The following is a 24,407-nucleotide window of genomic DNA, read 5'->3' as shown; positions in this document are numbered from 1 at the left end:
GGGTCCTGCCTGCAGTGTATACAATAGTTCAACTGCAAAATGTGCAGCAATATGGAACAAAGCCCATCACTCTACTGTTGCCGTGTTTCAGTGTTTTTAGATGAAAGCTTTGACCTAGGCAATATCGTTGCTGTTGATTTTATGGTCATTGTTCGTAATGCTGCTATTGTTGTAGGCACTTAAAATTAACTTGATGTCTCAGAGTTTTGAATTATATACTTTGGCCATGCACTGTCATTGCTGTTAGATTTAATGTTTATTTCATTCATGTAATGTTTAATGCATTTTTCGAAAAATGTCTTTTTGTGAGGCTCTTTATATTAATGAACTAAAAATGAGTAATAAAGAATGGAATACTTTTTCTTCCTCTTTGTACTTTTATGTTAAAATGATTATCCTACTCAAATGCAAGTGACATAAAATAAAATAGAATTAGGTTGAAAGTAATCCAAAAGTAATCAGATTAGATTACACCAAAAATGTAAACTATGGTTTCGTTACTGATTGCATTTTTGTCATGTAATTTGTAATCAGTACCTGATTACAATTCATAAGTAATCCGCCCAGCACTGCGTGTGTATTAGACTGTATGAGACAAGGAGTCTGACACTCTCTCTCTCTCTCTCTCTCTCTCTCGCTCTCGCTCTGTCTCTTCCATATTTGTTCACTTTCTTTGTTTTAGTCTGGGGATAAAACACTAGCTCACAGTGCTCAGATGTATCACTATCAGCATCAGAAACAACAGATGCTCTCAATGGAGAAGTAAGCATAATGCTTATTTATGTATTACTTTAGTAGAAATAGAATTGAATGATTATTCACAGTTATTGCGGTAGTTATGTACACTTAGCTAACTGTCCCGGTAATTGCCATCAACATTATTTGTGCATTTTATTGTTACAAAAGTCACTTTGCCGTATGTTGCACAGTGTTGACTAACAATATGAAGATAAAAATACATAGTGTTCCTTGATTCATTTCCTTCCCTCATATTCGCTTCCATTTTTATAAACACATACACACATGTATACACAATCAATATAATTAGGCACTGTGTATGTTACGGACCATACTGAAAGTCAAATTTCAAATCTTAACCTTCTGGTCTCAAATAACTGTAGCACTATGGAAGTGATGCATTTACTAATTTTTGCATAACTATCACAAAGTGTGTTATTTGTGATAACAAATATAGACAGACATTCATGTGTCTAATGTTTTTATTTTTTGTTTTGAATGCAGGCACGAAGCCAAACCTAAAGTCTCAGAGTCTGGGGCCACATCAGACGAAGAGACTGAAGAGGGTGATTTCACAGTGTATGAGTGCCCTGGCTTGGCACCGGTGAGTAGACAACAATATTTTACTGTGTAACCTCCCCCCAACTTTTGTCACCTAATTTATAAATAAACTGTCCATCACAGGTTTTTATAAGACACACTGCTGTTTCTGGATGCAGAGCCAGTTTCCCACACATAAAACTTAAAGGGACAGTTCACCCAAAAATTAACATTCTCTCATCGTTTACTCACCCTCATGCCATCCCAGTTGTGCATGACTTTCTTTCTTTTGCTGAACACTCAGCAAAAATTTCAGCTCTGTTGGTCCTTACAATGCAAGTTAATGGGTACCAAAACTTTGAAGCTCCAAGAAGCACATACAAGCAGCATAAAGGTTATGTAAATGACTCCAGAGGTTAAATCCATATCTTCAGAAGCAATATGATAAATGTGGTTGAGAAACAGATCAATATTTAAGTCCTTTTTTACTTCAAATTCTCCTTCATGCCCAGTAGGTGTGATATGCAGAAAGAATTTGAATCGCCAAAAACAATGGAAGAAGAATGTAAAAGTGAAAGTGGAGACTGATAGTAAAAAATGACTTTAATGTTGACCTGTTTCTCACCCACACATAATATATCACTACTGAATTACTTTTGTGCTGCCTATTTATGCCTTTGGACCTTCAAACTTTTGGTATCCATTCACTTGCATTGTATTCTTCTAACAATCTTAATTTGTGTTCAGCAGAAGAAAGTCAAATACATCTGGGATGGCGTGAGGGTGAGTAAATGAGAGAATTTAAAATTTTCTGTGAACTATCCCTTTAAAGGCTTTAAATGTGGCCTGTGGATTTTTTTAAAAACTTTCTCCTATCACAGCGTAATATGCGGAGACAAATATAAGTTATTCAAGGACTGATTTCCCCAAAATGTATAAACACTGGCTCTGTGGGTCAATCAAAACATTGCTCTGTTTGTTTGAGCATTCCGACCATTCCACCATGGTAATGTTGGCTCAATCAATGCTGTTAGTTTGGGGGGTGGGACTATCTGTTTAGCCGACCAATACTAGTAGTGTAGAAATACGTTATTGTTAAATACTGCCTGGGGAACCAGAACCATGAAAACCAATGTGTTAAGGCTAATTTTCACTTTTTTGTTTTCTCTGTAGACTGGAGAGATGGAGGTGAAAAACCCTCTATTTGATGACTCCACCTTGCACTCCCAGAGGAATCACAAGTGACCTGGACACGGACACACACACCTGGATACTTTTAGAATAGGCTTAACACACCAAAAGCATTCTTCTGTAGGGTGAAGCTCCATCTGTTGAACCACACATATACTATATATAACACATGCAAAAAAACATGTATGACTCTTTTCTTTCTCGAACATCTCAGTTGACACCCTTCATTCAGCCAGCCCCTCAGAACAAACTGAAAACATATAATACATTTACACTCTAAAGATACTGAAGAATAGATTATACACCAATCAGCCCAATATTAAAACCACCTGCCTAATATTGTGTAGGTCCCCCTTGTGCCGCCAAAACAGCGCCAACCCGCATTTCAGAATAGCATTCTGAGATGATATTCTTCTCACCACAATTATACAGAGCGGTTATCTGAGTTACTGTAGACTTTGTGAGTTCGAACCAGTCTGGCCATTCTCTGTTGACCTCTCTCATCAACAAGGCATTTCCGTCCACAGAACTGCTGCTTATTTACTGCTGAGTAAATTCTAGAGACTGTTGTGTGTGAAAATCCCAGGTGATCAGCAGTTACAGAAATACTCAAACCAGTCTGTCTGGCTCCAACAATCATGCTTCTTCAAATCTTTGAGATCAAATTTTTTTCTCCATTGGTGCCAAATGGGCTGGTTTGAGTATTTCTGTAACTGCTGATCTCCTGGGATTTTCACACACAACAGTCTCTAGAATTTACTCTGAATGGTGCCAAAAACATAAAACATCCAGTGAGCGGCAGTTCTGTGGATGGAAATGCCTTGTTGATGAGAGAGGTCAACAGAGAATGGCCAGAGTGGTTCGAACTGACAAAGTTTACAGTAACTCAGATAACCACTCTGTAAAATTGTGATGAGAAGAATATCATCTCAGAATGCTATTCTGAATTGCGGGTTGGTGCTGTTTTGGCAGTACAAAAGGAACCTATACACTATTATGCAGGTGGTTTTAATGTTGTGGCTGATCAGTGTATGTATATACATGTGTGAATTATTGATCATATAAAGCGAAAGACAGCAGTGGTTGGTGGTCTTTTTTTCAGATTCACCCTATATGAACTGTCATTCTTAAAACTCAAACCGCTCTGAAACTTTTAATGCGGTTTCTTTACACCACATATGATGTTTTGTCACACTAGCTTTTCATGTTACGCCACTTTTAAAATTATTCCTCGTTTAGGGTCATGTTGAAATCTTTATTTTAATCAGTGTTCATCTTTTGGGCAAAGCTGTCTCCCAAAGTACCTCTTTACGGGTGATTTGTAGTGTGATTATTATGCATAACAATACACAGTGATCTATCACACATTTACTTATCTTTATACTATTTTCTTATTGTCTTTTATTACTGCTGATTTTCTGTTCAATTTCCAGTTTGTCACTTTATTTCTGTACATTTTCTCATTTTGTATGCCCTTCAATGAAAAATGTAGTCTTATTTCTCCCCCACTCCATATTCTCCCTACGATATCTTATTTTTGTCTTCTTGTCCCTCAGTAAATATCAATCCATTTTATCTAATGATATCATGGCTTTGTTGTGTCAGGGAATGTAATACTACATAGTTTGAAACAGAGACATTAAGGCTACTGTGCTCAAGTCACTTTAGTGTAAATAAATACACAAGTTTAAACTATCAAATAGCTTTTATTTTATGTTTCTGAGCTATTTTCTGAGCTATTTTCTGACATGGCGATAATGCAAAACAATATTTCTGATACTAGTAGAAATAGGTTATCTGACCATAACATTAAAGTTGTTTAATAAACACAATACATAATTTTGCAATGAGTAGATTTTGTTTTACAGTAAGTGTAATGTTTATATTTTTTACATAAAGCTTTTCATGAAATGGATGACCAGAATTCATGTTTTGATGCATGAAATCATCCCGGCAGTAACTGTTCAAGTTGTTCAAAAATCAATAGGATAGGGTTGTATCAACTACATGAATATCACTGAATTTCATATTCAAAAGTGTATGTTTGACCTTTAGTCTAGTTCAAATTGCAGATTTAAGTTAGTCCCTTGACACACCTGTCAATGCTGAATTTCTATTAACACTCGATCCAGGCCAAATTTAAGATAAGTTTGCTTTAAGAAAGTAGCCATAGCTTAAATATTTGTTTGTCCTCTCCAACTTAGTCACCTCAATTGAATGTGGCAATAGCAGAGACTACCTCCCCCAGTTAAGCCCCTTTTCTGCAATGGGCCACTTAACTGCTCCATAAGGTGTGGTTCAGAAGGAGTCATCACAGATCCAGTCTCACTGAGGTGCCTGTGGGGGGGAGAGCCATTAAAAGCCATTGTAAATGTGAATGATGAGGAAGGCGACCATAGGCCACAAGATCAAGATAGAGAGAGAGGCCGTGGTCATCTGCAGGGTGTCAAAAGCAATCAAAAGGCCATCAGACAGGTTGTATAAAGTAAATGGGGCAGAGGGAAGAGAGATCACATACCTGTTTATCAGATACTAAACCTTGGAGGACCTATTTTATACACCCAAAAAATATTTTATAGAATTACGCATTTCAATTTTATGACACATTAACATCAAACTGAATTCAATAATCTTTTGAGAATGTACATTATAAGGAATTAAGCATAAATTAAACATTAAGGTTAATAAAATGCTTAATTCATGTATCTGTGATTAAACTTTTTTAAGTTTTAAAGTATTTTGAATAGGCATCTTTATAGTCTACCAAAACATGTTTCATATTAACTATTTTAAAGGAAAGATACTGTTTGTGTGGTCTAGACTTTCATAAAATAGAATCACATTCTTAATTATATTCAATACATTCAATAAGAGACAAAATACTGGCATTTGTACTGTATTTTTTATTCTTGTTTGTGTACTGCTGCCTTCCATCCATGTACAAGGACACTCGCACTGAAAAGTGGGAATGGAATATATGCATGGGATACTTCTGATTTATGGTGGGGTCCAAGAGTCTTGTGAAAATTCTTTTTTTTCTTCATTAAAAATTAATTATCTGCATAACTCTTGTAATGAAACTTTTAGATGAATTTCAGAATTTGTTATATGATGTATGTCCCTCTTTTGCTATATTGAAAGTAAGCATTTGTGTTGGTATGGACTGATGGTCCATGTTAACCCAGAATAATTTGGAACATTTTATAATCTCAAATAGTAAACATGTCCAATTAATTTATCTGTTTTGGTATTGATATATATTATTCATTTATACTGTATCTAATAGTCTGGATGTCATGTTATTGTGTGTGAAACTGAGATCAAAAAACAACTGAGTTGGTTGATTAAGTTAATGATTAATCTTTTAATTGGCATTTGTTACCAAAATATGTATTTTTATTATGTTATTACCATAAGGTCAGTGTATAGATGTATGCAATAGCATTTGTGAAATGCTCTTCTGTTAAGCTTGTTTATTTCCTCCTTAGATTTTAATCTACGCCTCATAATCAGCATTGCAACTTGCACTGGATATCCGTTACCAGAAACATATACATCCTTTACTGTTGTCCATTTAAAAAAAAATAACACTTGGTTCCCAATTCTATAATAGGTCATTGTAAGAGGCTGATGCAACCCAAGATATAAACTCCTGAAATGTTTCAGAATGCATCAAATGTAAACCATGATGGGGCAAGCTATTACTTCATACCATGCAACCAGAGACAGTTACTGTAAAATTATCAAATATGTTCATATAATTACTGCTAAACTTTATAACTGACCATTATAAGCAACCGATTTCCTTCACATCACCACACTGGGGTCCTGATCACGTTGTCAGGGTTTATTGTGCGATAATGATCACCGTGCTTAAATTAATTGAATCTTTACTTAGATAAAGTTAACTCAAGAAACATGTTTAGCTTATTTCTTCTTATTTAGACTCCTCTCAAGATGCTACAGTATATAAGCCATCTACGTAGAGCCTGAAGAAGAAAAAAAGCCACCTGGGAATGTGTTTGGCCTAATCCTGTTTCAGCCATCCCTCACTGCACACCCTATGGGCCAGTGTCATCTCTTTCCACTTTCTCCTCCTCTGTCTGCACTTTACATAACAATCCCCACCCAAGTCCATGGGCCAACACAATGCCTGCAGCAGTGGTTTGATGTCTTTTAAAACTTTTGACTGGCCCCTAAGGCCTCCTGTGTTTCCTTTCCTTGGCTTTGTAACCAGGAGAGATGGAGACCTCAGTTGTGACCTATAGCTCCTGGTCTGCCAGAGTGTGTTTGAAGGCAGGGGGTTGATTGTTCAAGATTTGAGTTAGCTGTGCTTCCACTGATGGTGCTGGTGGGTGTGTGTGATGCCCTGAGTGGGTGGTGAGGCATCAGAGGGATTAAACATGGGAATCAAAGTAGGATGCATGGTTATATACAACTTGTCTCAAGGTGGTTTTTAGTGGATGTATGACGTCAGTTCCCTTCTAGTTGTCCTAACAGAGTAACCACATGCTGTAAAATCTAATTAATTGACCTTACTTAGACTTTTTAATGCAATTTGCATGCTTTTTCTAAGTAAACATACTTATTTGGCTCAAGTAAAGTGAACTTAATTAAGTACAGTTTACTAGTTACAAGTAAACTTAACTCATCTGTAATTTAAATTATCGTTCTTATTTAATAATTTAAATCATATAAGAATTAAAAAATATATTATTTTTTAATAACAGCTATTATATTTCTCCATAAGTTCTCGTCTTGACCAAACATACATAATTTATTCAAGTGCAAGGGCTTATGGGTATTCCTGACAGCCGCAATTTCGTACTTGATCATTTTGAGTTAGTTGTACACGAAGCCAACGTTTAAAGAACATATATATTTGAGTTATGACTCCAAAATGTGACATTTCTATCAGGAAGACTCGCAGACTTGAGTGAAACTTGAGATGACATTTATTTGATGAATATAAAACAGAAATGTAATGTCTCTCTTTGGCGTTAGCTCCGTGTGGCGGTCCAAAGAAGTTGTACTCGGAACCGTCATATCCTGCTGGAGATAGGAGGCAGGGGCGAGGAGCCTACCCCCATGCTGGACGGGACTCAACCGGTGGTGGTGGGGTGGTGGAGGTTGCCATGTTAGCACACTGAAACAGCAATGTGATAGATTGTGAGCAGACTTATACAGCAATGACTTACATGTGATTGGCTAGGAGTTACCTAGCTAATGGTGCGATGATGTACAGCTGCTAGTCTTCCTGCTAGAACTACGCTGCGCTTACGTTTCAAGTAATGTTTAATTAGGACTACTTGATTGTTTTAATTAATGACAACTTTAGGGTTTAGAGAGTAATGATATTTAATTAAAACTAGTAACAATAGTAAAAAATAAAGCTTAATTTGAGTCAACAATTATTCTTATTTTTATTTGAGATAACTATTAGTATTTTTGTGAAATGTTTTGCTTAAAAATCATGTTTGTGCTATGGGTCATTGACAAATAAGTTTGTCCGAGATAATACAAATTAGAAATTTTTTCAATTTTGTAGAAATGTAATGTTTGACTCCATGTTGGTTTCACAAATTATTGAAAGACATTCATTTTATTTCTAAAATAAATAAATAAATAAATAAAAATAATGTGGTGTACCATAAAGTAAAAGGTATTCAATTATTTTCTTGCATCTTTAATACGAGTTATTTCAAATAAGTTTTCAAACATATTTGTCAAGGTATAAACACTTTTTTTTTTTTTTTTAACAAATATGATGAATTTTTGAATCAAGAATATTAAGAGGTTTTCACCAAATGAACTAAACAAAATGTGCCTTTTCATAGAAATGTCAAAATATTTAATATTAATATAAATAATTTATATTTAAGATGACTGATGCATGTGGCTAGAGTCTGTTCTATATTTTATATTTTTGCTTATTGATATTATGCTTGAAATCAACATAATCAGAAGCTATGCAGTCATATGCATATATTCACATTTATGTACTCAGTTTTATATTAATTTATATCATCACTGTATAAACTATCATTATATTCATGCTTGATTCCTTATGTATCCAATGTACCTGTGAGATCTAAATGCATGCATGTGTACAAATGTATTCATTTGGTCCTCTAGTATATGAGTTTGTTACACTTTTGACTTCATGAGGCTTCAGAGCTGGAATGAGAGAGCATAATTCATGACTGTTATTGTTCTAAGAAATGTGCAGAAATCGTACAGACATAGACCTATTACACAACATTTCGCTGAGTACATTTACGAGTAGCTTGCATAAATAAATGTACGAGTGTACACTTCGGGTTAAAAATGATTGTGCAGAACTTTCTGTACCTAAAAAGGAAATGCCTGCTGGAACAGTCTCAAGAGGGTATAAAGACCTTAACGAATATCTGGGTGTCAGACTAACACCTCAGCTCTCTAGCTCTTCGCATCTGATCTCCAACTTTGAGGTCTCAACTCATCTCTGTACTTTAACTCTTTTCCATTTACTTACTTAGTTCATTAGACAAAGACAAGACTTTGTGTTGTTAGGTTTATTCCAGGATTTAGTCCTTAGATATATCCTTAAGATATATCTACTTAACATTTATAAAAAAAACATTTATTTTCTGTGTTATCTCAGTATTCATTATTTCATTTTTGATTCTTTTATTAATTTTTTTTTTTTTACAAATTAAAGTTGTAATTCCTGCTACAAATCATCTGATTTATTGAAGTCATTTCCATCTGCTGGATCTCACTGCATCAATGACAACTTAATTATTTATTTTTTTTTTTTTACATTCACAAACAGTCTTAAGGGTATAAAGGGGTTAATGGTTTGCTTGGTTTTTTTTTGTTTGTTTGTTTGTTTTTTTGTTAAATGACAACAACATTGCTACCTACATGTTGGCTACACAACATGGCTGTAATTGGGTGGACAAAAGTTTTTCAAATATTAAAATAAATTTGTTTTACTGCTCATTTTTTAAACAACTAATAAACTATTGTTCTGCTCCACTCATGCCAACATTTCTTTTTTCAAGAATGTATGTATATATGTATGTATGCATGAATGCATGTATGTATGATTTTGAACTCATGTATGAGTGTATGCTCATTAAAGAAGAGCTGCATTTCATTAGCCTAATTGTTCTTTGTGAATTGCTTTTGTGATGTATTTTTGAATAGATCTGGACAAAAATGAGCCTGACGTCATTGACCCATTTTTTTATATCTCTTCTTTAAAATGTTATATAATGCAAAGACATTCATACATAATTGTAAGTATGGATTAAATGTGGGCCACTGTATGTGCATATAATACTTAAGTAACTACTTCACCCCTTAACGTCTCTTCTTAACATCTTCTGTAGACAGACTCCCATATATTTGTTCTGGTTAATTCTGTAAGACTTTGGAATAACGCAGGACAGAAACTTTAACCAGTGTTTGTTTCAGATGAAGAGGGGTAGGGGGCTAGGGGGGGAATCAAAGGGTTGCGACGTATTGTTCAATGCTGAAAGGCAGCTAATGGCCGGCCATCACAACTCTGGATCTGGAAGCCGCGGGGTGCCCCGGGATCTTCTTGCACAATACCTCCCCCATCCACTTTCCTGTTGCGCGTCTTCCTGCAGCAATCTGCACCGATCGGCTCGGGGGGTGCACAGCTGTATAGATGCGTCTGTTAAGAACTCAAAACTGTAAACAACTAGTAATGGAAAAAAAGGCCGAAAACTTTGAGTGGATGAACTAAACTTAGGCTACTAGTATTTGCGCCACTTCATAGGCTATTTTATTATTTATTTATTTTTTTATGATTATTAATGGACTATAGATATTAATATAGGCTACATTTTATAAAGTAAAATGTGTATTTGATAAACTGAACTGATTTGACTAAAGTCACGTTGTTACGAACTGTAGAATTGTGCAGGTTAATTTCTATAGGATGAAAACGGAGTGAACTGAAGTTCTTACAATATTATCATTCTCATTATTATGTTTATTTTCAGAACACTCTTGCATGTATAGGACCTATCAGTGACAGTGATACAACCAGCAGCGTGAAGGTGGGAGATGTGACGCTTGTAATCCAATTGCTTATCTGCAAGAGCTGCGATATCAAAGACAAACATGTCACCTTTTATGTGTCACTGTTAGCCAAACGAAACAGCACAAAACATACATTTTAGGCCTTAAAACAGTATAATGTTCGAAGAATACACGTTTGACCGATTTTAAACTGTTTTTTTGTTTTGTTTACAACACTCATTTACCAAGAAACAAATTAGCATTGGCCACAAACGATTAGCACGTCCTCCTTGACTAGCATTCTGTTATTTTATAAACATTTAAAATGCATTAGAACTTGAATTAGAACCCTGATAGTTCATGTTCTTCACCAAGACATCCATTCGAAGACGTATTTTTAACGTTGTTTGAACATATGCAATACGTCTATAAATAAGTGTGGCTCAGATGTCAATAAGACATTCAGCAGATGTCTTGGAGACGTTTATGATTTAAAAAGTTTGTAATTCTGATCTTTTTAAGACGTTAAGCAGATGTTAATTAGATTGTGATCTCAGAGACGTACAATGCTATATGGGAACTTGTTCACTTTTTACTCAAATGGTTATTTTCCCACGGATGTCAAGAATTTCAATATCAAGAACAACTCGTTAAGTGCATATTCCTGAAACAACGTTTACTTAATGTGGCATGAATATAAAACACGCACGCTATGAATATGTAGCCACGCTAGCACTATTTGCATTGTAAATACTCATGTTGGACTCAACCACCATCTCATATATGCTGTGGATGTTCTAAACAGGTGGGTTGTCTTTAAAAGTAACACCTTATGGATTTATTTTGATTTTTTGATTTGTGAACTTTTGGCAAATGCAAACATGTATGTTGTAGAGACGCACCCCATATTCCCAAACATGCCCTTTTACCCAATGAGAAAACCAAGTTCATTCACAAATTCACTGTCAGCTGTGGCTTATTGTCTCAGGCGTCCAATGGGTGAGGAGATAGTTAAGACTCCTGCCTCCAACTCAAATTGATTAGGAAAACCTGCGTGGGACAGGCCCAGAGTTGAGCTTTAGAAGCTGTTTTGTGAGGTGGGTGTTGGTGAGCTGCTGTTGTTGCCCCATTTCAATTGATGGCCATCACTCACTTGTATCAAAGACGATTGTGTACATTCCTTTACAGGCTGATGTGCACTAAGTGAGAAGGACACTGGGACTTTTAGGGTCTTGTGGCAACTATTTACTCTTAAGTTTGGTGCTTTTTGTAAGGACATAGGCTACTGGAATGGAACTATTTATGTCCTTTTATTGATTATCAAGCTGTAGGTTTTATTGCCTGAAGTGTGAAGAGATTTGTCCAGCAAGATGACGGACCGATCCCAGAGCCCGGCAGGCGCAGACTGCAACAGCCGAACCTACGAGGTCAACAGGGCCATGTACCATCAAGTCCCGGGCCTGGATGGACTTGGTGGTGCGTCTTTACAGTTCGCGCACGGTATGCTTCAGGACCCAAGCATGCTTTTCAACAAAACCCATTTCAGTGGAATCAGCCCTGCGCCACCACAAAGTTTCTTCCCTTTTTCTGGGGTTGGAGGCGATTTTAAGGCGAGTGATTTGCAAGGTAGCGATTTTACGCAGCCCAAACACTGGTACCCGTTTGCGGCACCCGAGTTCACCGGCCAGGTGGCTGGGGTCACCACAGCCACCCAGCCGGAAAACATTAGCCCGCCTATCGCTGAAACCAGGGAACAAATCAAGATGCACGCTCAGGTAAAAACCGAGAAGGATGTTGAGGGCTACGCCAATGAAGACAAGCCTCAATCACAATATCATCATTCCGCGGGCGCATCATCTGTGGCCACCGGGGTGTATTACTCCACACCCTGGAACCCGAACTTTTGGCACGGCCTGTCTCATATGACGCCCCCCGCTAATATTACTCAAGCTCCCCCGACTCCAACGGCATCATCTCCTTCTCTGTCTCCATCTCCGCCTGGGAATGACTTTAGTAGCCCGGGATTTTTCAGCGGAGGCCCTACGCAAAACATCCCCACGGGTCAGGCTCAAACCACCGCTAGGAGCAGCGGCTCCTCCAGTGGAGGGTGCAGTGATTCTGAGGAGGAGGTGATATTTCAGTCATAATTAAGTGTTTAATTAAAATATAGTGTTGTTTGAGTTTTATTAATTGTTGTGCTTTTTTTTTTTAATAGGAGAACCTGACCACAGAAGACTTGGAGCAGTTTGCTAAAGAGTTAAAACACAAGCGCATCACGTTGGGCTTCACACAGGCGGACGTGGGACTCGCTTTGGGAAACTTGTATGGTGAGTTGGAAGTTTCTAAAACCACTCTATATGTAATTTATGTGAAAGATGGTGGAACTTTTTTTTTTTTTTTTTTTGTCTAGGAAAAATGTTCAGTCAGACAACTATCTGCCGCTTTGAGGCTCTCCAACTGAGTTTCAAGAATATGTGCAAACTGAAGCCACTGCTGCAGAGATGGCTGAACGAGGCAGAGAATTCTGAAAATCCCCAGGATGTAAGTATACTAAATTCTCATTAGTCCCACTAGGGGGCGCTCGAAACTGACAACCACTGCCATTGATTTAAGTTCTGTTTACTTCAAAGATTGACGCGCTGGCTATGTTAGGAATCGAAAGGGATAATTCACCCAAAAATGAAAATTCTCTCCATTTAAATCACCCTTATGCCATCCCAGATGTATATGACTTTCTTCTGCAGAACGCAAAAGTTTTTTTTTTTTTTTTTTTTTTTTTAAGAATGTCTCCGCTCTGTAGGTCAATGCAAGTAAATGGTGGCCAGACCTTTTGAAACTCCAAAAAATAAAAACAAAACAAAAACTTTATCCTTATTCCTCCAGTGGTTAAATCTATGTCTTTAGAAGCGGAATTGTAGTTATGATAAAATAAGTGTAGGTGAGAAACAAGTCCTTTTTTACTATAAATCTTTCGCATTCTGAAAGTAGAGATTTATAGTAAAAAAAAGAGACTTAAATATTGACCTTTTTCTCACCTATTATATAACTTCTAAAGACCGAGTTAACCACTGGAGTTGTATGGATTTTTTTTTTTTATTATTTATTTTTTTTAGCTTAAAAGGTCTGGCCACCATTCATTTGCATTGACCTACAGAGCTGAAATATTCTTCTGCAGAACACAAATGAAGATTTTTAGTAGAAGGACATTTGGAATGGCATGAGGGAGAGTAACTATAGAATTTAAATTTTTGGGTGAACTATCCCTTTAATATGCTAAGTGTACATTTTACTCCATACTGTGCAGTATATACTGTATACTGCCTATTTTTAAATGGCATTTAAAAGTAGAATGCAACGATAAACTTTTAAAGCAAGAGTTTACGGTGTTACAGGACATTTACACCAAACGTTTTTGCTTCTGTCTGCACAGATTCTCAATTGTTTTTCTGTTGACACACGCTAGACGGACACTGGCCACAGCAATGTGTCTCCCTGTTTTTGCAGCTTTTTTTTTTTTTTTTGAGACATCAAGTTAAAAAGAACTTCAACTGTTTAAAAACGCATCTTGAGACACATGCATTCTGTTATTCACCTTTTTCCTGAACGTAAATTTGTTCCATAATTCATAATGGAAGCCTGTTTTCTTTTTCCGGTCTTCAGTGTTTTCACTTGCATCAGTGTATGTTTTAGCGGATAATGTGATGTTTAGCATATTAAATTTGTTAAATGCCAAATAAAAGGACACGGTTCTTTTGTACCGATACTTTCGAAGTATGATAACTGTCTTTTGACAGTGCCTTACCTGAGTGGGTAGATGACATTTAGCCATGACCTGAGGTTAGTTACATCGATATCATTAACTATTTCGAGTTATGACCGCCAACAACTGCAAGTTGAGCCTAGCTCATTTTTACGCCAGACTAAGGCTACGTCCACATTAATCCGGATCAGTTTTAGTGGTTTCGAAATGCTCTTCATCCACAGTGCCGTTTTCAAACATTTTCCAAAAGTTGCTAGTCCACACTGAAACATGCAAATGCTTAAATTCCCTTACTGCGCATGCGAGGAGAAAAAAAAAAAATGCAAGAAGCTTTACCCTGCGTCATTTCCATGTATGGTCTGAAAGTCCTGCAATTGTCCTCGTGTTCTGCTGCCAGACAGTAATTCCAAGTAAACTTCCCATCGCCTTTGAAGAACTGCAATGTGAAGATTTTACAAAGTAACATTTATCTTTAACCACACTATCAAAGTGAATAGCAGGCTCAACAATGCTGCTTCAATATGTGCTGCGATCTTGACTGTTTTGGGTTGAATGGATTACATGACTGCATCACAACAACAAAAAATACATATCAAATTTACCTGTCCACACTGCAAAGTGAATGCAGCATTTTCAAATTTATCAACTTGGGAGAGTGTTTTCGAAAAGCTCAGTTTTCACTGGACAAAAACGCCATCTCGGTGTGGATGGAAGGGCAAAACGTAGTGAAATTTAATGCTTTTTCAAATGAAACCAAATAAGTGTGAACGTGGCCTAACACTTAAAATGGTGGTGGTGGTTGTCTTATCTGGATCGCTCATTTCAGGAGTTTTGACATTGCTTCTTTTGGAGACTGGAACCAGAAAAGTTCATTGGCATTCAGAATCATGATGCTGGCCAATGATTGGTCAGGAAAACTGGGTATTTGCTGCACTGCATTTATATATAAAAGAAAGCGCTAAAGCACAAGAATGCGTTCTGTCATTACTGCGGTAACTGCCTTGGCATATGACTTCATGTGTAATTGAGTTCCATCTAGTTATCTTAAAGTAGTTATTTTGAATTTTAATTCAAAGTTTGTTAGTGTCCTAACTTTTGTCAGTCTAATGAAATAATATTCTAGATGCTAATCACCGTTGCTTTCAGTTCAGGGGTCATACTGGAAATGGAAGGTCAAGTTGCACATTTCCTTGTAGGAAAAGTGTATTCTATGCAATGTGCTCTGGTTGCATACTGCACATTTGGTAAATGTAGTTTTTATCATCTGGTTATTGTATGTGTATAATTTGCGCATTGTAGGCTATATATACACTGCAGAAATTTTGTATGCTATTCTGAACATAGCCATTGCCTCTTGTCGAACCTGCAGTCACATCAATATTTATTCTGAGTGTAATCACCAATTTTTCATGAGATCTTCCAGATGTACAAGATTGAGCGGGTTTTTGTTGACACAAGGAAAAGAAAGAGGAGAACCAGTTTGGAAGGCACTGTTCGTTCTGCTCTGGAGTCGTACTTTGTGAAGTGCCCCAAGCCCAACACTCTGGAGATAACGCACATATCTGACGATCTAGGCCTAGAGAGAGATGTAAGCATGCCTTTCTGCTTGATCACATAAGTGCTTCTAGAACTAGTTTGATCTGAATTGTATACTTTTTCTCTAGGTAGTACGTGTGTGGTTCTGCAATCGCAGACAAAAGGGGAAGCGCCTAGCATTGCCCTATGATGACGAATGTATCGAAAGTCCGTATTATGAGCAGAGCCCACCACCTCCACCCCACATGGTTGGCACAGGCCTCCCAGGGCAAGGCTATCCTGGACCAGCCCATCCTGGATTAGCCCCTGCCCTATACATGCCACCCCTCCACCGATCAGAGGTCTTTAAAAATGCCCTGCACTCTGGACTGGTGGGTCACCTCACCAGCTAATCTGACCAGCTGCCACTCTCTGCATCCCTGCCAGTCCAACAGCTTGGCAGAAAACCTGTGGCACAAATTCACTGGGTCAGAGAGGGAATATAACTTACAGGTGCCTGATGAAGTTGAATTTGTTTATAGAAGTGATCTGAGCCAAGCTGTGGATCAAACCAGTCATATGATTTTAATGTTTATGTAACATTGCATCTAGCTGTCTCTGTTCTTCCATAATGTGCCTTGGGAGACTAATTGTCATTGGTGATCATTTGAATAATGGATGTTTGTTGAACTAATGCATTTGCACATGAAATCATAGGTTCAAAAATGATTTTATAGTAGTTTTAATGACTTGTTACTCTTTTGCTCATGTTCTAGTTTTAATGTACATATGTTTGTCTCTATAGTTCAATATTTCCCAAGTTATTTTATATGCTCCCATTCTTTGTAACTGCTCAAATCACCTTTTTGTTGTGAACTGGAAGCAAATTCAAGGTTTCATGTATTCTGTCTAAGCCAAGTTTGAATTGCCAATTACCTAATCTTTAAAGTTTTTTTTTTTTTTTTAATCGTTTGGAGGAAACCTTTTTCAGATGGCCCACAAAGAACATCAGTCATTGTTCTTTTCTCTAAGTGCTGCACTGTCCTCCCATCTACAATTAATATTATACTTTATTTTTTATCAGGGTGATGTAGATAAAATTTGCTGCCAGTTAAGTTCAGTTTGAAAGCCTCTTTGGAGGTTATGTGCCTTATCTTTCTGATCTTTCGGTGTCTAATTCATGCTCCCATCCCTATGCAATGTAAATGAAAGCCATGTTTGATAATTTATTGAGATGCTGCTCTTTCTTGCAACCAACACGTCCAGTATCTGTGTAGCTATTAAACCATTCCATTGTCCATCACTTCAAATCTTGTTTTGGCCTCCTTTGAACTGGTGCAATTAAACAATGTTTTATTTTTTTTTTTTTTTTTTTTTTTTTTTTTGTCTTTAAAAAAAGAAATTTCACATCCTTCAAGGTCTCTATTATAGAGGACTTATACAAGCTTGTTGTTGGGGAGGAAATGGGTTTTGCACATTATGGTTTCAGTTTGGCACAAGGGCCTCAGCTACATAGATTTGAACTCTAAAACCGGTTTCTTTGCATGCACAGGTGCACACCACTGCTCCATGCTTTAAATATATTCTATAATAAAAATAGATCTGCTCAAACTCCCTTTTGAGGCAAGTAAGTTCATTTGGTGGCCATTTTGGGAACACTCCTGGGCAGCTATTTTCTTATAGCTACAGCTCCCATCTACTTGAATGGGGAAAGACCGAAATCTCAAACGGTAAAGATTATGTTCAAAGAACATTTAAAATCAGCACTAAAATCTGACAACAACTGTATCATAAATTGTGCTGCTTTAGCTCCGATCAGGCAAAAAAAAAAAAAAAATTCAAGTTGTTCCAGATAAAGAGTGTGCACGTTCTTGAGTTCACTGACAGACATTGTATCTAAAAGGTAATTGGCTATTTTACCTGTAAGGTGGGATTTTGTTTTCTACACCCATCATATTGGGTGTTCCAGTTTCTCTCATTTTAATAAAAGTAGTACATTTTAGGCTTAATAGTCTCTGGTCCTGCTGCTGAATTCTAAACAAAACCACAACCTGTAAAGTGCAGACTGAAAAATGTTAAAGGTGTTTTTTTTTTTTTTTCCTATTCCAGTGCGGAGATGGCTGAAAGTAAGCCATTTGTATGTTGATTTCCCCTTAAAGTGTAAACACTGCAGCTCTGTGGCACTTTCAAAACATTGGGTGTTTCTCAATGTGTGTTCTTAAGTGTTCTCATGGACTCGTTCAATTCCAATACTCAAGAACGCAAGTACAGAGAATGTATAAAATTACCAAGATGTGTTCTTGATCATGCTGAATATCGAGTATGCATTGCATGATGACTTGAGGGCAAGAACCCATTTGAAGTCCTAGAAATCATAGTGGCACTATGGTGACAGACAAAGGACATTAATGGTTGTTTTTTCCCTCAAGAGTTTCCTGCTGTAGACTTGCACATGTCTGACAGCATATGAGATTTGTCCTACTCCAACATTTGTTTTTTGGGGGGATTAAGTAATAAACACATGGAGGAAACAAGTGTTAACAGACTTTATTCTTTTAACATGTCACTAGTCCTGCAAAACCTCACTGGTGTGTGCAAATGGCAGTAATTCTCTCACTGGTTACAGATGTGCTGCAATGGACAATTGTGCAACAGGAAGATCGCAGCACATCTCAAAGCTTGCAATAGATGCATCGTACGTCCTCCTGTCTTTCTGAGTTCGTTCTTCCGAGGTATTTTGGCAAGACGGGGTCTTCATTAGAATGCAAGTTTGTTCTCTGCATTCTTAGCATTGAGAAACACAGATTGTTTCGGTTTGAGCATCTCAACCAGCCCGACATAACAACATTGCCTCAACCAATGGCGTGCTGGTTAGGGTGGGTGCTATGTTTGACCAATGGCAGACAGAAGGCAAGTTTGGGAAAACGTGTTTGAAAACAGTCATCATTTTTGTCATTCTCTATGGTGTAGAAATTACATATTTTACCTTTAAACACAGGAAACAACATTATAATGTTTTTTATGTATTTTTAAACAAAAGTATTCTTTATATGTTACCATTTGGTCCAAGCTCTTAAATCCTCATAAACCTTTTGAGTTGGAAATTGTCTATATATTGGGCAGATATTGCACAGTCTTTCTCTCCAGTCTGTATACAGCTTGACTGTATAGTTTTGTCGCCATGTGAAATAAGCATTATACTTCTCTGGATCTTTAGTTAAGTCTCTGAGATACTTGGCCAGAGCCTTAATGGACTTGAAGTCATCCACATGGATGAAGGATTTAGGAGGTGCCACAGCTTCATAGTCTCTGCGTGGCGGCCCCAGCACCACAGGTACGGTCCCAGCCTGGAAGGCATTTCTCCAGAGCTTCTCTGTGATATAGTGTGGAGACTCTGTGTTTTCAAAGGCTAGGTAGAAATAACAGCTTGATATTGTGGGGAGCAGCATCTCCTTCGGTAGTTGCTTTTTGGCGAAAAGGCCATACGATTGCACGTTAAGGTTCTTCTTTAGCTCCTGGAACACAGTGCTCCTTTTGTGATGTCTCTGGAAGTTACTGACCACCCAACAAGCTTCATAACTCTTGTTATTTGGTATAACAAAGTCTAGACCTGGTTTCTCCTTGGGTAACAACTTCCCATAAGGCACAGTGATGTCAGCTTGAGGATGATATGACATGGTCAGGTTGAAAAGGTTTTTGAATGCCGACAGGTCTCCGTTGTTTGGTGGTGCTTCCAAAGAGAGCCACACCCATTTTTGAGTGGCAGGGCGAGGGAGAGCCAATGGCAGGTGCTGTCTTTGCAACTTCAGCTCAAAGTGATGAAATACCACCAGGTTGGCGCTTTCGTAGAATGTGCGATTGTCTTCTAATGAACATCCAGAGATGCCATAGTCCTTCAGACATACATCCCCTGTTAGGTTGTACCGGGTGCCATATGGCCAGTGCCACAATAGGATGGTGATGTTTTTCTTGAGCAATCCACTGATGCCATTTTGATTTTTTTGATTAACCATAAAAATGTACGTAAAGATGATGGTCAGGAATAAAGTGAGGAGAGTCCAACTTGACATACGTCTTCTAGTGGGACCCATTAGCTTGCTGTGAAAGTATCAGGAGAGGGTGTTAATTTGTTATTTTGTTTTGAAAACACGTTGTCAAAATTAGGATTTTTTTCATTGGTTGTGCAAAGTCTGTTGCAAAGTCTGAATCGATGTCATTTTCTTCCTTCCTCACATGATAAGAGTGTACTGAGAGTCTTCACTCAAGCACAATCTCTCTCTCTCTCTCTCTCTCTCTCTCTCTCTCTCTCTCTCTCACTTAAGAAATTGTAATGACATGCAAGTACTGTGTAAATGAGCACTTACACATCTTGAGAGTTTTTCTTTTCTTTCTTTGCTAAAAGCCTTGCCAACGTCCCTTGTTCTGTGTGGCATTTGTGGCAGATTTTCTAAAAGAGCCTTTTTAAACATATTTCCTCCTTTTTAAATATTGTTTTCATAAAAATTTAGCTGTGGATGGACTTTAATTGAGCAATAAGAATACTACATAATAAAACTATTATAAAATTGTTTCTATGTAAATTTGTTCTCATATGCCAATTTAAAGAAATGTATTCCGGTTCAATACAAGTTAAGCTTAATTGACAGCATTTGTGGCATAATGTTGATTACTACAAAAAAATTATTTTGACTTGTCCATCCTTTTCTTTAAAAAAAGCAAAAATCTGTATTCCAGTGAGGCATTTACAGTACAATGGAATTGAAGGGAGGCAATTTTTGGAGGGTTTAAAGGCAGAAATGTGAAGCTTATAATTTTATAAAAGCACTTACATACATTTTTCTGTTAATACTCATGTATTATTTGAGCTGTAAAGTTGTTTAAATCATCGTTTTTACAGATGTTTTAGCTTTAGTGTTTGTTAGCATTACATCGTCATGGCACTGAAGTTGTAAAATTGGCTATAACTTTACACAGACAAGGTTAGTAAGAGATTTTATCACACTAAAATCATGTTAACACACATACTGTTGATGTTATATGACTATACTTTTGAAACAGTGAGTATTGTAACATCTACAAATTTCAGTACTTTATTTCAATAATATTCTTTTGTTATGTATGGCAGACTTAATGTTAAGCTAATGACTCACCCTTTATGCTTTGATATATGTAAATTAATTAATCATTTGTAAGATAACATGCATTAATGAACCAAATACAGGGTAGGTTGTGTAAACGTGCTGCAGGTCTATTCGCTTATGCTTATATACTGGTACAACAGAAAAAAGAGCTTTTGCTGTCGTTCATTGTGTATTTTCTTTATTTGGCTCCTTCCGTATTTTGTTTCTGACTTGAATCCGTGACATGTCGTAATAACGGCTAACTTGGACATAGAGGCTTCCCAGGTGCTCTTGAAAGCAATTAAATATGCAGAGTCAACTATAAGTAAACCATTTGTAGGTTGATTTAACATAAAAGTGTAACATTGTGGCTCTGTGGTGCAATCAAAACATTCCTCTGTTTGTTTGAGTGGCCCGTCCAAACCGACACAGCAGCACTGGCTTAACCAAAGGTGTGAATTTGGGGCGGGACTATCTGTTTGCATAACCAATGAAAGACGTTTTACTAGAATCTGTTTGAAAACTGATTCTTTTTGCAATTCTGCAGAAATTACACACATCAGCTTTAAGGACACACTTTTCCTTAAAGCATCAATTTACTAATATATCATGTATTTTAACACGACTGGAATGCTATATTTACCACTCAGCATCCAGGACCTATTAATTTTATAAAGGATGATACATCAAATTCTAACAAATGAGAACAAAAGATTTTGCGCTGAGGCTTAAGTTTTCAATTGTTATGTTTCTATGACAGTAAGCTGCAGAGCATATGCTTTATACTTGAGCAATGTTATAAAAAGAAGTATTAAAAGATGGCAGAAACAAATGCTGATAATGTCTCAGCTGGGCAAAGAAAAACAGATCTTTAAAAAGACCTACAGCAAAATGCAGAAGCTAAGGTCAAAGGTATGTTTTTGTGTAGATCAAAGGCAGATTTCTTACCTGGGTCTTTGAGGAGTGTGGCAGACCTCAGCTGTTGTGTGCCTTGAAAGAAAAGTGATATGGAGGAAATGTGGAGGCCTACCCTGTCATTTAATGACTGAGAGATATGCGAAGTGACTGAATCAGGAAGGAATCATCAGCTTCTTGCTAAGGTTTCTTTTAGTTTATTTTCTCCTTCCACTTTGACACTTCTTGCCCTTTCCCCACCACTTTTCAGCGCTCCTGACAATTAAACATCAACATAACACCTCATTGACATACCACAACTAATAAATAGATGATTATTGAACATGATGTGTTGTCAGTCAATATTATTACAACATACCTTCTCATAAACCATTGGTAAGTTGGATGCCATTATATCCTTTAAACTTGCAGAGAACTGATTTGGCTTTAAGAGCTGGATGATTAAGAAATATGTACAGAACGCACATCATCTCTTGCAGTTCTTTATGTATCAGTGCATGTATCACTGTCTCTTGCACAATGTATGCGGTTACACCAAGTGAGCTCTGTGGCATTGAGGATACTGAATTTCTATGGTAAGAGGAAGTGTGTAATTAAAACGGTTTGCTTTTCTCTCACACTTTCATTTTTTCCATCTTGTGCCTGTCTTGAACTAGAGAAATGAAATGTGTAGACTGTTGCAAAACTGTTTATTTGACTGAAGCCCAAGAAATAAAACATAAATGACAAAGAAATTAGAAATATAAAATGAAAACATGAAGGAAATCACTTGTGAGCACAGAGAGGGGCTTTTTTTTATTTGACATTTGCACAGTGCGCTTTTTGTTGCAAAATATTTCTTAGAAATAGAGACGAAGAGATGCAATTGTGAAACAAAGGTACTCTTCTTAATCTTTAAATGAATACTTCACCCAAAATGAAAAATTCTGTCATTATTCACTCACCCTCATGTTGTTCCAAACCCATATGATTTTCTTTGTAAGGCAGAATGTTAGACTCTGTCACATTCACTTTCAATGTATGGAAAAAAGATGCAATGAAAGAGAAATCTACTTTTCTGTTCCACAGAGGAACAAAAGTCATGTGCATTTGGAACAACATGCAGGCATGTGATTGACAGAATGAAAAATAAAATAAAGTAAAAGTTGCAACATAGCCATGCTGAACAGACCAGATCTGACTAGCATGTTTTTTCCCCCTTTTCCTTTGCTAAAAGTTTCTTAGAAGAAGCCTGGTGGTGTTACCAGCATACCCAAAAATAACCCAAGGGAAATTCAGTCAAGTCTGAGCCTGTCTCATCAATAGCAAACTTTAAATGTCCAGCAAAACCATCAAGTCTTTTGGCCCATTAATATGAGCAACATTATGCTTAATTATTCTGTGAAGATGTAATCACATGAACTCCTTGAAATGTGTTAAATATGCTCACACATTTCAAAAACTGCTAGAAACTTTTTAATATACTATTTATTTATATTTTAATATTATTTAATAATATTTTTGCTGTTGTATTTAGGTGACCTCAGCATTTATTGAAGCATTAATATTAATAATAATTTTTCTGCTTTCATGATATATAGGCAACAGAATATTTCTTAAATGTGTGGCACACACTTGGAGGTCATGTGTTTTCATCTGACATCTTGGAAGTTACACGCGAGACCAAAGTGCACGTGCAACATGTATCTCAGTGTTACAGACATTTAATCCAATCCGAACGCTACATGGCACTAGATTCTTCTTTTTCAAATGGAAACGAACACAAAATACCCTAGAATTCTCGTTGTTATAGATCTTGTGTTGACAAGACACTCTTCCCAGAAATGTTTTGTTTTATATATATTGGAGGGATTAAAATTAAGTTATAAGTGTCATCAGTGCACATATTACTCATTGGAGCGCACTTCTCACTCCATGAATGAATCATACAAACCAATGGATTCCTTAAAGTGATAGTTCACCCAAAAATTAAAATTCACTCATCATTTACTCACCCTCATGCCATCTCACATGTGTATGACTTTCTTTCTTTTGCTGAACACAAAAGAAGATATTTATAAAATATCTCAGCCCTGTAGTTCCATACAATGCAAGTGAATGGTGGCCAGAACTTTGAAGGTTCAAAAAGCATATAAAGGCTGCAAAAAAGTAGCAAGAATTGACTCCAGTGGTTAAATCCATATATTCAGACGCAATATGATAGGTGTGACTGAGAAACAGATCAATATTTAAGTCCTTTATTACTATAAATCTCCACTTTCACTTCCACACTTTTTGTTTTTGGCAATTCACATTCTTCATGCATATCACCACCTACTGGGCAGGGAGGAGAATATAGCAAAAAGGTCTTAAATATTGATCTGTTTCTCAGTCACACCTATCATATCAGTTCTGAAGACATGGATTTTAACTACTGTTGTCATTGTGTATTACTTTGATGCTCCCTTTGTGTGCTTTTTGGACCTTCAAAGTTCAGGCCACCATTCACTTGCATTGTATCGACCTACAGAGCTGAAATATTCTTCTATAGTCCGACAAATCACAGAGCCAAACAGCAATGAGAAAATTAACAAACCATTAGCATCACAAAACAT

The 24,407-nt window shown here is 36.9% G+C and overlaps 3 protein-coding genes across 3 annotated transcripts in view; 2 read left to right on the top strand and 1 right to left on the bottom strand.

The window, feature by feature from the left end:
• Positions 1-2,853, top strand: part of LOC127429107 (neural proliferation differentiation and control protein 1-like) — a 49,187-nt gene extending 46,334 nt beyond the window's left edge. The window contains exons 7-9 of the mRNA XM_051677912.1: positions 683-762; positions 1,243-1,342; positions 2,452-2,853. Coding sequence (XP_051533872.1) covers positions 683-762; positions 1,243-1,342; positions 2,452-2,523 — 252 coding nt within the window. The 3' untranslated portion in view covers positions 2,524-2,853. The remainder of the gene's footprint in view (positions 1-682; positions 763-1,242; positions 1,343-2,451) is intronic.
• An 8,400-nt stretch (positions 2,854-11,253) lies between these two features.
• On the top strand, positions 11,254-18,162 carry LOC127429001 (POU domain, class 5, transcription factor 1-like). The gene is made up of 5 exons (XM_051677714.1): positions 11,254-12,632; positions 12,719-12,830; positions 12,914-13,044; positions 15,687-15,851; positions 15,928-18,162. Exons 1-5 carry the CDS (start codon positions 11,874-11,876, stop codon positions 16,189-16,191), a joined length of 1,431 nt encoding a protein of 476 aa, XP_051533674.1. The 5' UTR covers positions 11,254-11,873; the 3' UTR covers positions 16,192-18,162.
• Positions 18,163-18,309: 147 nt separating this feature from the next.
• Positions 18,310-22,359, bottom strand: LOC127429002 (alpha-(1,3)-fucosyltransferase 7-like). The gene is made up of 3 exons (XM_051677715.1): positions 22,172-22,359; positions 21,847-22,068; positions 18,310-19,876 (listed from the first exon to the last, which is right to left on the bottom strand). Exon 3 carries the CDS (start codon positions 19,867-19,869, stop codon positions 18,832-18,834), a length of 1,038 nt encoding a protein of 345 aa, XP_051533675.1. The 5' UTR covers positions 19,870-19,876; positions 21,847-22,068; positions 22,172-22,359; the 3' UTR covers positions 18,310-18,831.
• Between the last annotated feature and the right edge of the window lie 2,048 nt (positions 22,360-24,407).

This window comes from Myxocyprinus asiaticus, chromosome 38, assembly GCF_019703515.2.
Source record: "Myxocyprinus asiaticus isolate MX2 ecotype Aquarium Trade chromosome 38, UBuf_Myxa_2, whole genome shotgun sequence".
NCBI classification, from domain to species: Eukaryota; Metazoa; Chordata; class Actinopteri; order Cypriniformes; family Catostomidae; genus Myxocyprinus; species Myxocyprinus asiaticus.
The sequence above is the reverse complement of the archived record's forward strand: the minus strand, read 5'-3'. Positions and strand labels throughout refer to the sequence as shown.

What these genes read in the sequence shown, in the direction of transcription:
- LOC127429001 (XM_051677714.1), top strand. Translation starts at nt 11,874, where the DNA reads ATGACGGACCGATCCCAGAGCCCGGCAGGCGCAGACTGCAACAGCCGA. An exon ending in CGCTTTGGGAAACTTGTATG is followed by an intron (nt 12,831 to 12,913) that starts GTGAGTTGGAAG and finishes TTTTTTGTCTAG; the next exon opens with GAAAAATGTTCAGTCAGACA. An exon ending in ATTCTGAAAATCCCCAGGAT is followed by an intron (nt 13,045 to 15,686) that starts GTAAGTATACTA and finishes GAGATCTTCCAG; the next exon opens with ATGTACAAGATTGAGCGGGT.
- LOC127429002 (XM_051677715.1), bottom strand. Translation starts at nt 19,869, where the DNA reads ATGGGTCCCACTAGAAGACGTATGTCAAGTTGGACTCTCCTCACTTTA.